Here is a 13,865-nt window from a genome sequence, read left to right as displayed (position 1 = left end):
GTGTCTCTCTTGTGCATCTCTAAAATAATTCAACCTGGCAAATTCTGAAGTTTAGAGTTTACTGAAAAATTAAGTGATTTTTACTTTCTGTATTTTGTACTTTTTGTGTTCTAAAAGCATTTGTTACTATATAAATTATACGTGTGTATAATAACTAGTAACTAGCAATTAACTATTAAATCAGACAAATGTCAGAAGTAACTGTCAAACCACTCGTTGGACCATACAGTCTCGGTGAAGGTCCTCATTGGGATTGTGCTTCTCAAAAATTATATTTCGTTGATATACTTGCCCAGAAAGTACTCAGATTTGACCCTGTAACAGGTACTCTTACATCTGTTTTTGTAGGTAAGTAATTAAGAATTTTGTATTATGTAATTCGGTAATTATAATCTGTTTTATAAATATATTTTTATCGTTATATTAGAAAATGGACCAGTTGGATTTGTTATTCCTGTTGAAGGTAGCACCAACAACTTTGTTGTTGGATCTGGTATAGATGTAATGCTATTTTCTTGGAATAGTGAAAAAGATCTTGCAAAATGTACACCTCAAACATTGACTACTGCAGATGGTAAGAGAGCAGAGATCAGATGGAATGATGGAAAAGTAGATTCTTCTGGAAGATTATGGGCTGGTTGGTTAAAAATATAACTTATTTTATATGAAAGTATATTACTCACATAGTATAAATTCTTACATATAGTATAAATTCTTACGTAATTTTTTCTTCTTAGGAACAATGGGTCTTGAAAAGGATGGAGATATTCCATTTGATGCGGGATCTTTTTATTCTATGGGTGATGATCTTTTATTGAAAAAACAAATATCTCCGGTATCCATAAGTAATGGATTAGCCTGGAATCCTGATAATGATATATTTTATTATATTGATTCATTTACGTATCAGGTTGTGGCATATGATTACAATTGTCAGACAGGAACCATATGTAAGAAATTTACAATGTATTTGGTATACATTCTGTGTTATGTTAACCAAAATTTACACTTTCAAATCTCTATTTTATAGCAAATAAGAAGATTGTTTTTGATTTTAAAAAAAATAATATTCCTGGATTACCAGATGGTATGACCATAGATACGGATGGAAACCTCTGGGTTGCTATGTTTAACGGAGGTTGTGTGAGTATTACTATATTTCTATGGCGATTCATAATTATTATAAAATACATTGTAGAGGAAATAATTGACATTTATTTTCTGAGAAGAGAATATGTTTAATGTTTAGGTTCTCAATATTAATCCGAAAACGGGCGAATTGTTGCGTTTTGTTAAGATTAACGGTGCCAACAACGTAACAAGTGTTGCTTTTGGTGGTCCTAATCTGGATATCTTATATGTAACAACAGCGACCGTGAAATTAAACGAAAATCAGTTAAAAGAGCAACCACATGCTGGTTACTTATTTGCCATCAAAGGTTTGGGTGTTCGCGGTTTTCCTGCAAATTCGGTTAAACTACCAAATAAATTAACATAGATGTACATATAAATATTTAAAATATTGTATAAATATATAAAACATTTTTTTAATATTAAATTACTAGCATAATGAATTTGTAGATTATATATATATATATATATATATATAAAAGTTACATTTTTAATAGTTTTTGCAAAGAAATAAACTATAAGCTAGAAAAAGATTATTTTGAGTTTCTTATTTGAAATAAACAATACTATATATATGTACATATATACTGTTTTTTAATAAAAAAGATCTATAAATTATTCATTAAAAATGTACAAGTGTTTTGCTAATGTTTAATTATAGTTGCCTATCCTTTTTTTTACGTACAAAGAAAATTGTATTGATTATTGAATTTATAGAGTAGAAAAATAATATATCATTTTATTAATATGCAAGAACGTTTCCTTGGAATTATAGTGAAATTATATTCGTTATTGTGTTGCTATTTCAATCTTTACGAGAACTTTGTGAAAAGTAGTGATATTCAAGCATTGTCATCCTGAGGCTTGTCATCCTAACTAGTGAAAAATTAAATTTTCACTACTTTTTTCTTGAGATACAGATAGCCTCTTAGATATATGTATAATTTATGGAAAAATTCCATGTCAATTATTTTCATACTTTAGAATACATCTATTATTATCTATTTTCACGTGTGATAATTAAACCGTTCATATAGAATGATTCCATTAGGCACAGAAGTGAGAAGGCTAGCGAACGAAGGCTATTTCAGTCGTTCTTGATGGAAATAAAGCTGTACACTGCAAAAACGTTAGAAAATATTATTTGCATGACTATGTACCTTATCATATATATACCACGATCATTGTAAATTGCGGATGACAAATTGCATTCAGCATGAACAATACATCAATGAACGAAACTGAAGAATGGGATGAAAAAAAAAAAAATTATGAAGAAAAGGATGAAATACTAAAAATGTTCTCATAGTGACGATTTAATCGTCTAATGTTATAATTTCAACACTATCATTAGTGGATTTCTCTCCTTTCTTGCTAGAAACATTACTCGACTTTCCTCTTGGTAAGTCATATATATTCTTGCAGTCTGATGGCCTCAAAGATTCTGACACTTTTTGCTGAACTACACTAACTCCCGAAGACAAATTTTTCGCGTATTCCATAGCCGTCTTCATTTGCTGAGGTTTTTGTTGAGGTATAATTTCTAAATGCGAATGCTGTTTCAATTGGGAAAGCATTGAGAAAGCTTCTACGGAATTTCCTTGAGAATACGAACTCGGCAAAGAACTAGAAATATCCATTGGTGCTGGTTTCGTTTTCGTAGAGGACTTCTTGTATTGTGAATATTTTGTACTTGGACTTTTCAAACTAGCTTGAGGATTTACCGGACTTACAGAGATTCCACTCAATTCTGGTGGTATGTAAGGAGATTGCGTCATTGTCGAGTTCCCAGGCATCGCACTCAATATATTCGATAAGTTACTCGGCAACGCAGACATTGTTTTAGCTGGTTTTGTTTTTCTAACTACATTTTGTACATTCATCTGCGAATACGATCTTTGAGAATTTTTCTTTGACAATAATTTATGTTGTAATGAAGTTCCTGAGTGCGAAGTTGGTACATTCATAGACAGTGTTTGTTTCATTCCAATCGACGGACTTAGTACTGTGTGTACAACTTGAGGAATCACAGATGGATTTGTTGTGGCACTACTTTTCAGAGGAGAATGCGATAAGGAAGGATTGTGCGCTGGTTGAGGCTCTGTCAATGACTTTGACACTCGAATTTGAGGAGCGCTTATTTGTTTTGGTGGGCTAGTCTTAACATGCGTTTGTATAATGGATGGCTTCAACAGAGACACTTGCGTAGTTGGTGGTTGTAAGATAGGCTTCGATGGTTGTGATATTTGTAGAGATTTTGGAAGTTGAACCGGTAGAGAGTCATTTTGTGGACTCTGTTTCGATGGTTTACTTTTAGGTGGTACTGTATTTACTGGGGTTATTGATATACTAGGTCTATCTTTAGTTATTGATACAGTTGTGGTAGTTTTTGTCGTGGTTGCTTGTTCATACATAGGCGTGGAACGCACTGTTGTTGCCGTAGAATTACTTAGACTTAGTAATTGTTGCACAGTCAAATTGTTTAAGTTACTCAAATTGCTCATGGTAGGAGCAACATTCATACTGGAACTGGAGGTACTCATTGTAGGTACACTGCTAATATTAGGTGCAGTGGCAATAGTATTACTTAATCCACTGGTTAAATTTGACAAAGAAGTAAGATTATTCTGATACTGTCTCAGAATATCCTGATAATTGCCTATTTGATTTAAGTAATTCATTGCCGATAAAGGATCCATCATACTGTTGCCTAAGCCGCTTGTTAATAAAGCGGACAACATATTTGGGTCAACTAATGGATGTATAAAATAGGGATTCATCAAGGAACGATTTCCTGATGCCCCCATATAATTAGCGAAAGGAGGTTTCGCGTTGAATTGATTCATTGCATTACTACTTTGCTGCATGGCTTGTAGGTATTTATTTACATTGGGTGGACGTCCTCTTGGTCGACCAGTGGATGTTAGATTTCGGTATGGTTTTCGATTTTGAGAAGATTGTGGCGACGTAGAAGTCACTTGCGGTTGGGACGCGACTACCTGTACATATCGAAAATAAAAATTGTATTAATATTGGACATATTTGTACTGTGCGTTATTGGAAAGAATACTAGCGGGACGACACAGTGTGGTATTCTTCTGTAGTATTCGATGGGAGTATTCGATCTGTATCGTTCACCGCCACATATTGTTATACCGTGTAGTGGCATACATGATATCTGGATACATGATACCTAATGCGTCATTACGCATGCTTATCTTTACGATCATATCGAATTCTTTCCAACAACACTTCATGATTGATAACATGTAAAAATATAAAAGTCTAAAATTTACAGGAGTTGGAGATGTCGCTTGAGGCTGTGTCTGATTCTCTGTAGGTGGTTTGTCAAGGCTGGAGAAGAATTTGTTTAAAACCGTCCGATTGTAATTATAATCATTACAATACTTTGTAGCAGTTTCCAAAACATTTCCTTCCAAATTCTATTAAAACAGATATAAGATATCAAATAAAATAATCATGTACTAACGATTATAATATATGTTCTATTCAAAATCTTCACTTACTTTATTGCCGATATACGTTTTATATGTATCCACCAACAAAGAAGCAAGTGTTTGTATAGTTTGCTCCTTAGTTTGAAAACTTTTTAAAGCTCTCTGATAAACCCAATATGTGTCAAGAAGTACTTGAGTTCTAGCATCTGTATTTGTGTTGGATGCAAGATCAGAGGTACTTGTTCCCATTAATTGCATCTTAGTTCTAAGAGATTGTAAACAAAGAGTCAATGCTTGACAAGATAGCTGCTCTCTTTCCGAATCACGTAAATATTTTCTAGAAAAATGAACCAATTTTATGAATTGAAACGTTAAACAATTTCGCTGGAAAAAGTGTTGTTGATAAATGTGTGTATAGAAGGTAAAATATATATTAAAATATACTTGTCTGATTCTGGAATCTTCCCAAGTTGCACACTCAATTGCATTAACATTCGACCATCGTTTGTCTCTTTCAGTACTTGCATTAATAACGTTACAGAACGGGACATATGAAATGCGAAACTTCCTGGTCTATCAACTTCCCTATTTGGTATGTGCCAGACGCCCTTGAAAAGATAAGTGACGATACGAAAAAATTAAGTGAGCAAATACATTTGATAAAATAACGCAGTTATGGAAGGAAATGTTAAGTAAATATATGCTTTGTTATTTTCTTCTTTACAATCCTTATTGTTTTCATTTAGGTAACATCTCTTTTTGCTTGAAAAGAAAAGATGAAGAAATGTATGTTCTGTTGCAACCTGTTTACTATAATCTCATTTTGTTTGTTGCTGTACAGTGTCAGGTAAAAACTTAATAATTTATTTAAAAATTGATATAATGAAGTCACAACTTTGATCGGGAGCCAAAATTTACGTTCCGAGATCGAAAAAATTAATTTACGACATTTGGAGGAAGATGAGGATTATCTCTTCCTGTTCTTTTCCGAAAATATAATCTTTAATAACTGCGTTATATCAAGTCTTAAGTTAATTTGCGTCTTGTAATCTTATATAAGATTAATTTTTTTATTAAGATGAACGAAAGTTAAATGTAATGAAAGTTGAATGAAATATGGATGTAAACGAAAATACTACATATTAATACACAAATGACTTTTGCAATCTAGAATGTAATACAATGTAAACATGTACGGCTCTATGTATGGCTAAATTACTGATGTTACTACTTAACACTTTAATTTACGATTTTGTTATATTGGCCTTGTCAATTATGTAGGTTACAAAAAATTTAAACGTAATTTGTTGCAGTAGTACAACTTTTTTAAGGTCTGTCAATGTTTCGAAAAAGATTATAATAGACACAGATGCCGGGGCAGATGATGCAGTAGCTATATTTTTGACTCTTAAGTCCGAAGATAATGTTTTAGCAATTACTTGTTCTTATGGAAACACATATGTGGAAAATGTAGTTATTAATGTACTTAAGATTTTAACTGTCGCCAACAGAAGTGATGTAAGTATATCATAAATTTTGCTTAAACTAAACATTCTATATTGCAATATCTTCCAGATACCTGTGTATAAAGGAGCACATAAAGCATTAATAAATGGATATAATGAATATAATAAAGATAATTACTTTGGCTCTGATGGTCTAGGAGACTTTAATTTTATGGAAGAGATCACTGCTAAAGTTGATGAGAGTAAACATGCAGCTATAGCTCTCATAGACTTAGTAAAACAATATCCATGTGAATAATTAATTATTATCAAATTATTTAGTGCAATAAATTCAAGTTAATTTAAGACTTTATATTTAATTATATTTATTACAATTTATAGATCAAATAACTTTATTAAGTATTGGTCCATCAACAAATGTTGCTACGGCAATTGCATTGGAACCTCTATTTTTAACGTATTTAAAAAATCACATCATACTAGGTTCCAGTGTTAGTGGAGTTGGTAATATTTCACCTAATATTGAATTTAATTTCTATCAAGATCCAGAAGGTAATTATATGATACTGAATAAGAACACTACAAGTGTTTTATTTCCATGGGAGACAGCAATTAACGCTTACATATCCATGGTAATTATTTTAAAATAATATAATATAATATCAATATTAATTTATATTTTAAAAAATGATATAAAATATCTGTGATTTTTGAGCAGGATTGGCGTATAAATGTATTAGGAAAGATAAATTCTTCTATTGTGAATTTTTTAAACAAAGCAGAGCGGAAAAGTTTAACAAAGTCCAATTCGTGGAGCATTTCAGATGGAATGGCTGCTGCAATTATGCTACAGCCACAACTTGTAACAAGATCTATAATAACAAATGTGAGTCCTGTAATCGATGGACTCGCAAGGGGCTCGATACTTGTAGATTATACTAATCTAACTGGTAGGCCAAAAAATGCAAAAATTATACAAGAGATTGATACAGATGGTTTCCAACAACTGTTATTGAACAAATTTTCTTAAATACACATATTTCGCATGTAAATACTTAAAGAAGGATAAATATTATAATAAAGATACTATACTATTATAATACTACACTATGCTATAAATATTAAAAATATTATACTATTACACTAAAAGAAGCATAATAAAAAATACTTACATTGAAAAAATTAGTGCTTTTTCTATCAGCAAATAGTCCTTGAAATCTTTCCTCTCGATAAAATTGACAATTATAACTGTCCAACAAAAGATTCCTGCATTTTATTATGTCCTTAGCAGTCTTATTGTTGAAGAAGAAATGCGATAATCTATAAAACGATTTGTAATGCTCTGAAAATCTTAGGATGCATTGTTCTAGACCAGCTAAACAATATGTTATTAGAGTTGCAACTTCTTCTTCAGTCATATTTTCTTCTTTTTGTACAAAAACCGAGTCCTCTTTCTTTCTTTCACTTTCACTTTCACCGGAGTCGCTTTCAGTGTCACTTGAACTATCGCTATCAGAACTATCATCACTACTGCTTGATTCATCGCTGCTGCTAGAGCTAGAATTATTCGTTTCGGTCGTTGTCGTAGTTGTTTGTGTAGTTGTTGTACTTTCTTGCGAACCTCTCCTACTTAAAGTTAGCTCTTCCTTCGTAGTACTTGCAAGTTTCTTTTTATCGGGAGGTTTATCTTTCATTTCTTTATTACCTAACTGCAGATCTTCGTTTTGTAACCACTTCCCTTCAAACTTTCTTGTATCTTCATCTTCAGGCGAAGATTGTCGTGTTTCCTGACTAATCTCCATCGCTTGTTTCATAAGAGCGTCCATTAAATCTTGGACATTTTCCGATTTTCCTTCACTTTCGAAAACAGTGCCAATTTTTAAAGATGTTAATGAATCTTTCTTATTATCTTCTGATTTTACATTCACCTTTGTCTTTTCAATAGTTTTCTTTAGTTTCTTTCTTTGTGATTTTGATTCATTACTTTCATCGCTCGATAATACCATAATCTCATCGTTCTTTTCTTTTTGTGAAACCATATCACAAACTTTTGTGATTACGTCATCTATTAAAGCTACAACGTCTTGCATTAATTGCAAATGAGATACGTTACCTAATTTTATCCTCTTTGCATTATCTTGTGATACTTCTGCGAGAGATCTCTTACGTGCTTCTGTCTTCCCTTGTTCAATACGTTGACTCGTTCCAAACCCTTTATTTGTTCTGTCTATGATTTCAATCTCCTCAATGCTATTTGAACGTCGACCGATCGTAACAATATTTCTGTCTCCTTCAGCTGTAAATTCCACTTCTCCTCCAGCATTTTTATTACTTGTAAAAAGATTTTCCTCTTTAATCTTCTCATTTAGTTTTGAAGTATACTTCATGAAAGGCCCTTTGGCACATTTCTCAAGATGAAATTGGAGCAATTGTCCCAAAGACTTCTTTAGAGGTTTCCCCTCATGCTGTTCAAGATATTTTAATATGCTCGCATGAATTCGATAGTGTACTTCTAATGCTTCAACCGAAAAATGCTGTGGACATTTATGACTTATTCTACGTGGGTATTGTGCATTATTGTGATATAATAATTCACTAGCCTGCGATTAAATATAAACAAATTAGTATATATATCACCTATGTCCAATATAAATGGTATACAGATTTACAACTACCTTCGCGTAATGTTCCAAATATATGGGAGGATCTTGGTTTTTCTTTTCGGCTATCTTTCCGAGCATATATTGATACAGCCATCTTTCATCATGCGGTATTGTTCCATCTTTAGTACCAATAAATAAACGAGCACATGCTTGAAAACACTGATAAGCAATTTCTAACATTTCTTCTTTTCTAGTTTCTAAGATTTCAAATCGTTCCATACTTAACGTGTCTGTTTCTTGTTTTAGTAATCGTGAACAAAATGAATGAACAACATATGCGAATGTCCCGTATTCAGTCCAAATAATATGATTACAAGAATCTAATTCGACAGCATGTCGATAACTGGATTGGGTTAATTTCGCTTTTGCTAAAAGTGAGTCTTCGTTTCTAAACATAAAATAAACAATCATTATTATTAACTTGTGTTATATCATATTAATAAAAATATTTAAAGCACTACTCACATTGGTTTATATTTATTTAACCAGGTTTCTATTACGGTGCCGGATGACATCGCTAGTCCAGTCCAAGAACTCAATCTTGTTGGATGAAAACATAAATCCAATAAATAATACCGAATAGCTGGGCTCCATTTACAATTTTTGAAACAAAAATCTGCTAGGAGATAATAAATAGTGGACATGGAATGCGGCAGAAGCTTCTTAACGGTCGGCATTGTGTCTCGTTCACCCATTATATAAGCCATCATTTCATCAATCACTTGATTCGGATCACTTTCTTGAGGAATTAACTTTATTATACGTTTAAACAGATCTTCCGTGTCTGCATTAATTGTTAAAGTCCTGGGTGAATGAAATTCTGGTATTTGCTTGGGTTTATAAAAATTAAACAATAACTGTGCTCCCTCCCAAGTCATTTTCATTTGAGGTACTCCATGGTCTTCTATATGTTTTGGTCGCCCTTTGTTCACTTTATTATAATGACCATATAGACAATAAAATATTTGTTCTAAATATTTTGAAACTTTACTTTTTATACTGGAAAATTGAGGAGTTTCCAATTTTGGGATAACTAAATTTAAAGTGAAAAATAAGAGTTTTGCTTCGTTGTAGCAACACCATGAGTGTCTTCCCATAAAGTCATGGGCAATAAATAAAATCATGATAGATGCTGGAACACCTTCATCCTCATCATCTGATTCAGAATAATTAGAACTATGCTTATTTTTGTATGACGATTCAGCCTTTGCTCTCTCTTTGTCTTCTTTATATTGCAAAACATAATGCAATAAGATCCAAGGCAAGACAGTTTCAAGTGGCATCTCTACAGTATTTTCCGATACATCTAATTGATTGCAAACAATGTGAACCAAATTTTGTACTAATCTCGAAAGACGTGCTTCCGGTAAATACTTTACAACAAAAGTGCTTACTTCAATTGTACAAGCTTCTAATTTTTCAAGCGCCATTAGGATGGACCTCGTCCATTTCTTTTGTTCTATATCATCGGAAGCATTTAAATAATTTTGCCATGCTTCGTTGAGGCAAGCTTCCGCCCATACATAACATTCTTCGTATTGTTGTAGTTGCCATAAGCTATCTAGTAACATGGATAACTGTTGTACTCTATCAACGATATTATCATTTACGGATAAAAATTTATTTCCTTGTTTTGCGAACTTGAATGTATCCTGTAATATGTAGGCTAGCTCAGCGTATTTTTTTTCGTCATACAGATTTTGTATTTCTCCTAATTTCTGTCCTCTCTGAATAGATTTAAGTTTCTTCTCCACTATTTTAATACTGATATTAGAATGATATTTACAATTAGGCAATTTTAAATAAACCATTTTGTTTTGTTTCGCTAATTCTTGCATATGACTTAGTAACTAAAAAGATAATATCTGATTAGATAAATTAGGAAAAATCTCTTTGTGCTGGAATTGAAGTTACTTACCAATTCTAAAGTCTCAATGACGATGTCTGTATCTCCTTGGCACAAAAAGATATTAGCTTTGAGCCACAAAACCCTTAGAAATATCAGAATATTTTCTTCATTTAAAATATCCCTCCTAACGCTTGTAAAAATTATATGCCCCAGTTCCTCTGATGGCATTCCTGTACCAAGTTTATCTAATCTAAAATAGACAATAGAATTCTTTAATTATTTTAATTTTAATTGGAGAAGTATAATAAAGCAAACAGAATAAAACATACGTTGAAAACGGTACTATGTCTGGTTTATTGCTTAACCATTTATCTGTATGCAGTTCACCAAATAATAAAGTCATTTCAGTATCTAGTTTTAAAATATCATCATCTATATCTTCTTCAAATGGTGATGGATGTGGAATGTGCTCCCTGTAGAAAAGAAGAAATGCATTTTATTACCTGAGACATGTTTACATAGAAAAGCTCACATTTATTTGTTATACCTCATAAATGTATATGCTTGCAAATATATCTCTAATATTCCTTTAGACCATTCTTGGTTCCATTTGGTGCTTAAAAATTCCGTATATTTTGCTATAATTATCATTAAATTACTCTTACTACTATGTTCATTAATGAACATATTTACTTCGGTTATCTCAGATTCTGTACCGAAATAATTTTGTTGTTGACTATAGAAGAAAGAAAATTAATTATTGTAAAAACTCAGTTGTTCATCCTTAAATAAGACCTACCTTGTTTCAGGACTCGGAGATTTTGAACTGTCAGAACTTTTAACTGTTTCTATAGTATTTCTATTATTTTCTTGATTAGCAAACAATTGATATAAATCCATTGTATCCATAGAATCGTCCATATTTTTAGAATGATCATCTTTGGTTAATTTTACTGTATCTGGCCTAAAATATCAACAGTTTATATAATATTGATTATAAGTTACATAAGTATAGAAATGTTTTATAAATACATACAATAATGTACTAGGAAAAATTCTTCTAAGAGTTTCTTCTAATTGGACATCATCTCTTTCAGCTTCTCTTCTATTCGAACTTCTTACTCTTGCAGAACGTCTCATACTGTTGCAACTCCAAGCCCATTGTTGCAGAAAGCATAGAGCACTTCTCCTCCTTTTTTTCACTTTTTGTACTTCTTCCTTTCCTTCAATCTTTTCATTCAATTTCTCTTCTACCTTACATTGTACCTCTTCTTCTTTCTTTGAGTCTTTTTCATCATTGGATTTGTTACTATCCTTATCACTAATATTATCATTTTGTGCTTCATTGCCAGCATCATCCAGTATTTTCTCCAATTGTAATTTATCTCCATGATCTCCATTTTCATCTACTTCAAAGTTATTTTGCTCATCTAAATCATTTTTTACTTGACTTTGTTCTTCAAATTGTACAGCATCAGTATCTGAAATTCTCAAGAGGTCTTCATCATCTATTATTTGTACATCGCTGGAACATGATTTTTTATCATCTACTATCTCAATATCCATCATAGATTCGGCACCACCACATTGATTGTCATCAAATGTTTCACATGGAGAATTTTCATCATCTATTTCCATCTTCATTGATTCTTCACCCTCATTTTCATTCTCTGTTATGGTATTTTGTAATACTTCCTGATCAGTATTAACATCATTATTTCCCTGAGTATCTCCCTCAGTATGAGTTTTGGCTGTTTCTTCAGAATTATGAACAGTTAGATTAATTCTACTAACAAAACTCAAATTATTTTCTGTAATATATCTATGCATATCCAATAAACATTCTCCTAAATCTAACCAAGTATAGTTTTTTATGGGTTTTCTTAGTGTTAGATCTGGCAATGGTTTAGGACAGAATTCTACTCTGCATGTTTCTGCCCATCTTCTAGCAATATCCTTTGCTTCTTCTATTAACTTATCTCCTATTTGATGATCATATTGAGTATATAATGGTGGATCTAATTGCCAGTTACTATTGTACAATTTATAGCATTCTTCAAGGCATGGAATGTCTTTGAATATTTTATCACGAAAAGCTAAACCTTTTACATAATTGGGATCACGTTCTAATGCCATAGAAATGTACAAAAGACAATTCATATAGTCAGGAACTGCATATAAGGCAGTTATCATGTTATCTAAACATGGCCAATGGTTTGCATTACATTTTAAACCTTGCTTAAATGATGAACATGCCAATTCTAAATTTGAGATTTTCATAGCTAAGATACCTATTCTATACCATAATGTTACATCTGTATCATCTAAATTAGCTGCTTCCCAGTAATTTTCTACAGCTTCATCGTAATTTCCCAACATGGCCTGTATAGCCCCGATATTCTTGAAACAAGAATATTTTAATGACAACATTGGCCTAGATCTACCATCAGGTATTTCAGGTTTTTCAACTTCGTCTAGCAATTCAGTTTCTAAAAGATCTTTAAAAATATTCAGTGCATCTTCTTGTTTATTTTCTTTTAATAATACTAAAGCTTTATTATATTCGGTAAGAGCTATTTGTTCCTGAAACAGATATAAACAAAACAAATTTTTTAGATTTTAATGGAACATATGTTATTAATAATGAACAATAAATCTTAGTTCCTCTCAAGAATAAAAATTCAAAGGAAGCAGATTCAAGAGTTTACATGAATCATACATGACTATTTAACTAAATAATGTGTTTTTCGATTATAAAATGATCTATAAAACAAAACAACTTTAAATAAAATATAATTAATTATAGTAAATTAAGACAGATTATTGTAGATATTTAATTTTCTAAATGGATATATAATCTGAATGTTCTCTGTGTATAATTTTATATAAAATTTGAACACCGGTAGAAATTAACCATGTTTTAATAACTGACAAGGTAAGGTTAAGTTCTTAATAGGTTAAGTTCTTAAAGAAATAAAAAATTGACAGTATTGATACGTACTTGAGCTTCTTTTGTGATACTCGGTAAATCTTCCTCTTCACTTTCTTCGCTGGATTCTTCGTTCAACGCCGATATCTTTATCATTTTTAGAATTTTTTTTACAAATTCGATCTTACATATAAAATATCAACAAATCAAGCAATTCTATTCAATGTCGCCATGTTACTGAAGGTATACAACGTGCTAGTTCGTATATATACATCTCATATAGGGTGTTCAAAAAACAAGCATGTATTTCTTATAGCTCGAACGTTTTTTATTTTTTAATTTCTTTATAGAAATTAATTTAAATTAATA

The 13,865-nt window shown here is 31.5% G+C and overlaps 3 protein-coding genes across 9 annotated transcripts; 2 read left to right on the top strand and 1 right to left on the bottom strand.

The window, feature by feature from the left end:
- Positions 1–11: 11 nt before the first annotated feature.
- LOC100644503 (regucalcin) lies at positions 12–4,824 on the top strand. Its single transcript, XM_020867282.2, has 6 exons — positions 12–348; positions 428–637; positions 738–950; positions 1,031–1,143; positions 1,250–2,533; positions 4,430–4,824. Exons 1-5 carry the CDS (start codon positions 189–191, stop codon positions 1,496–1,498), a joined length of 945 nt encoding a protein of 314 aa, XP_020722941.2. The 5' UTR covers positions 12–188; the 3' UTR covers positions 1,499–2,533; positions 4,430–4,824.
- Positions 2,432–13,740, bottom strand: LOC100643786 (calcineurin-binding protein cabin-1). Its single transcript, XM_003401677.4, has 13 exons — positions 13,569–13,740; positions 11,604–13,150; positions 11,367–11,531; positions 11,115–11,303; positions 10,897–11,040; positions 10,637–10,817; positions 9,184–10,568; positions 8,731–9,106; positions 7,228–8,655; positions 5,034–5,197; positions 4,659–4,926; positions 4,428–4,574; positions 2,432–4,130 (listed from the first exon to the last, which is right to left on the bottom strand). The coding sequence occupies exons 1-13, from the start codon at positions 13,650–13,652 to the stop codon at positions 2,448–2,450; spliced, it is 7,761 nt and encodes a 2,586-aa protein (XP_003401725.1). The 5' UTR covers positions 13,653–13,740; the 3' UTR covers positions 2,432–2,447.
- LOC110119181 (pyrimidine-specific ribonucleoside hydrolase RihA) lies at positions 4,870–7,220 on the top strand. 7 transcript variants are annotated; one of them, XM_048413214.1, is made up of 6 exons: positions 4,870–5,010; positions 5,108–5,181; positions 5,921–6,107; positions 6,165–6,345; positions 6,437–6,687; positions 6,774–7,220. In XM_048413214.1, the coding sequence occupies exons 2-6, from the start codon at positions 5,141–5,143 to the stop codon at positions 7,083–7,085; spliced, it is 972 nt and encodes a 323-aa protein (XP_048269171.1). In that variant the 5' UTR covers positions 4,870–5,010; positions 5,108–5,140; the 3' UTR covers positions 7,086–7,220. The 7 variants fall into 7 exon arrangements, with proteins under 7 accessions (XP_048269171.1, XP_048269170.1, XP_048269168.1 ...); XM_048413213.1 differs by having other exon boundaries at positions 5,906–6,107; XM_048413211.1 differs by having other exon boundaries at positions 5,903–6,107.
- Positions 13,741–13,865: the final 125 nt, after the last annotated feature.

The sequence above is a fragment of the Bombus terrestris genome, chromosome 16 (assembly GCF_910591885.1).
Source record: "Bombus terrestris chromosome 16, iyBomTerr1.2, whole genome shotgun sequence".
In the NCBI taxonomy this organism is placed as follows: Eukaryota; Metazoa; Arthropoda; class Insecta; order Hymenoptera; family Apidae; genus Bombus; species Bombus terrestris.
Note: the sequence above shows the minus strand (reverse complement) of the source record. Positions and strands in the feature narration are given on the sequence as shown.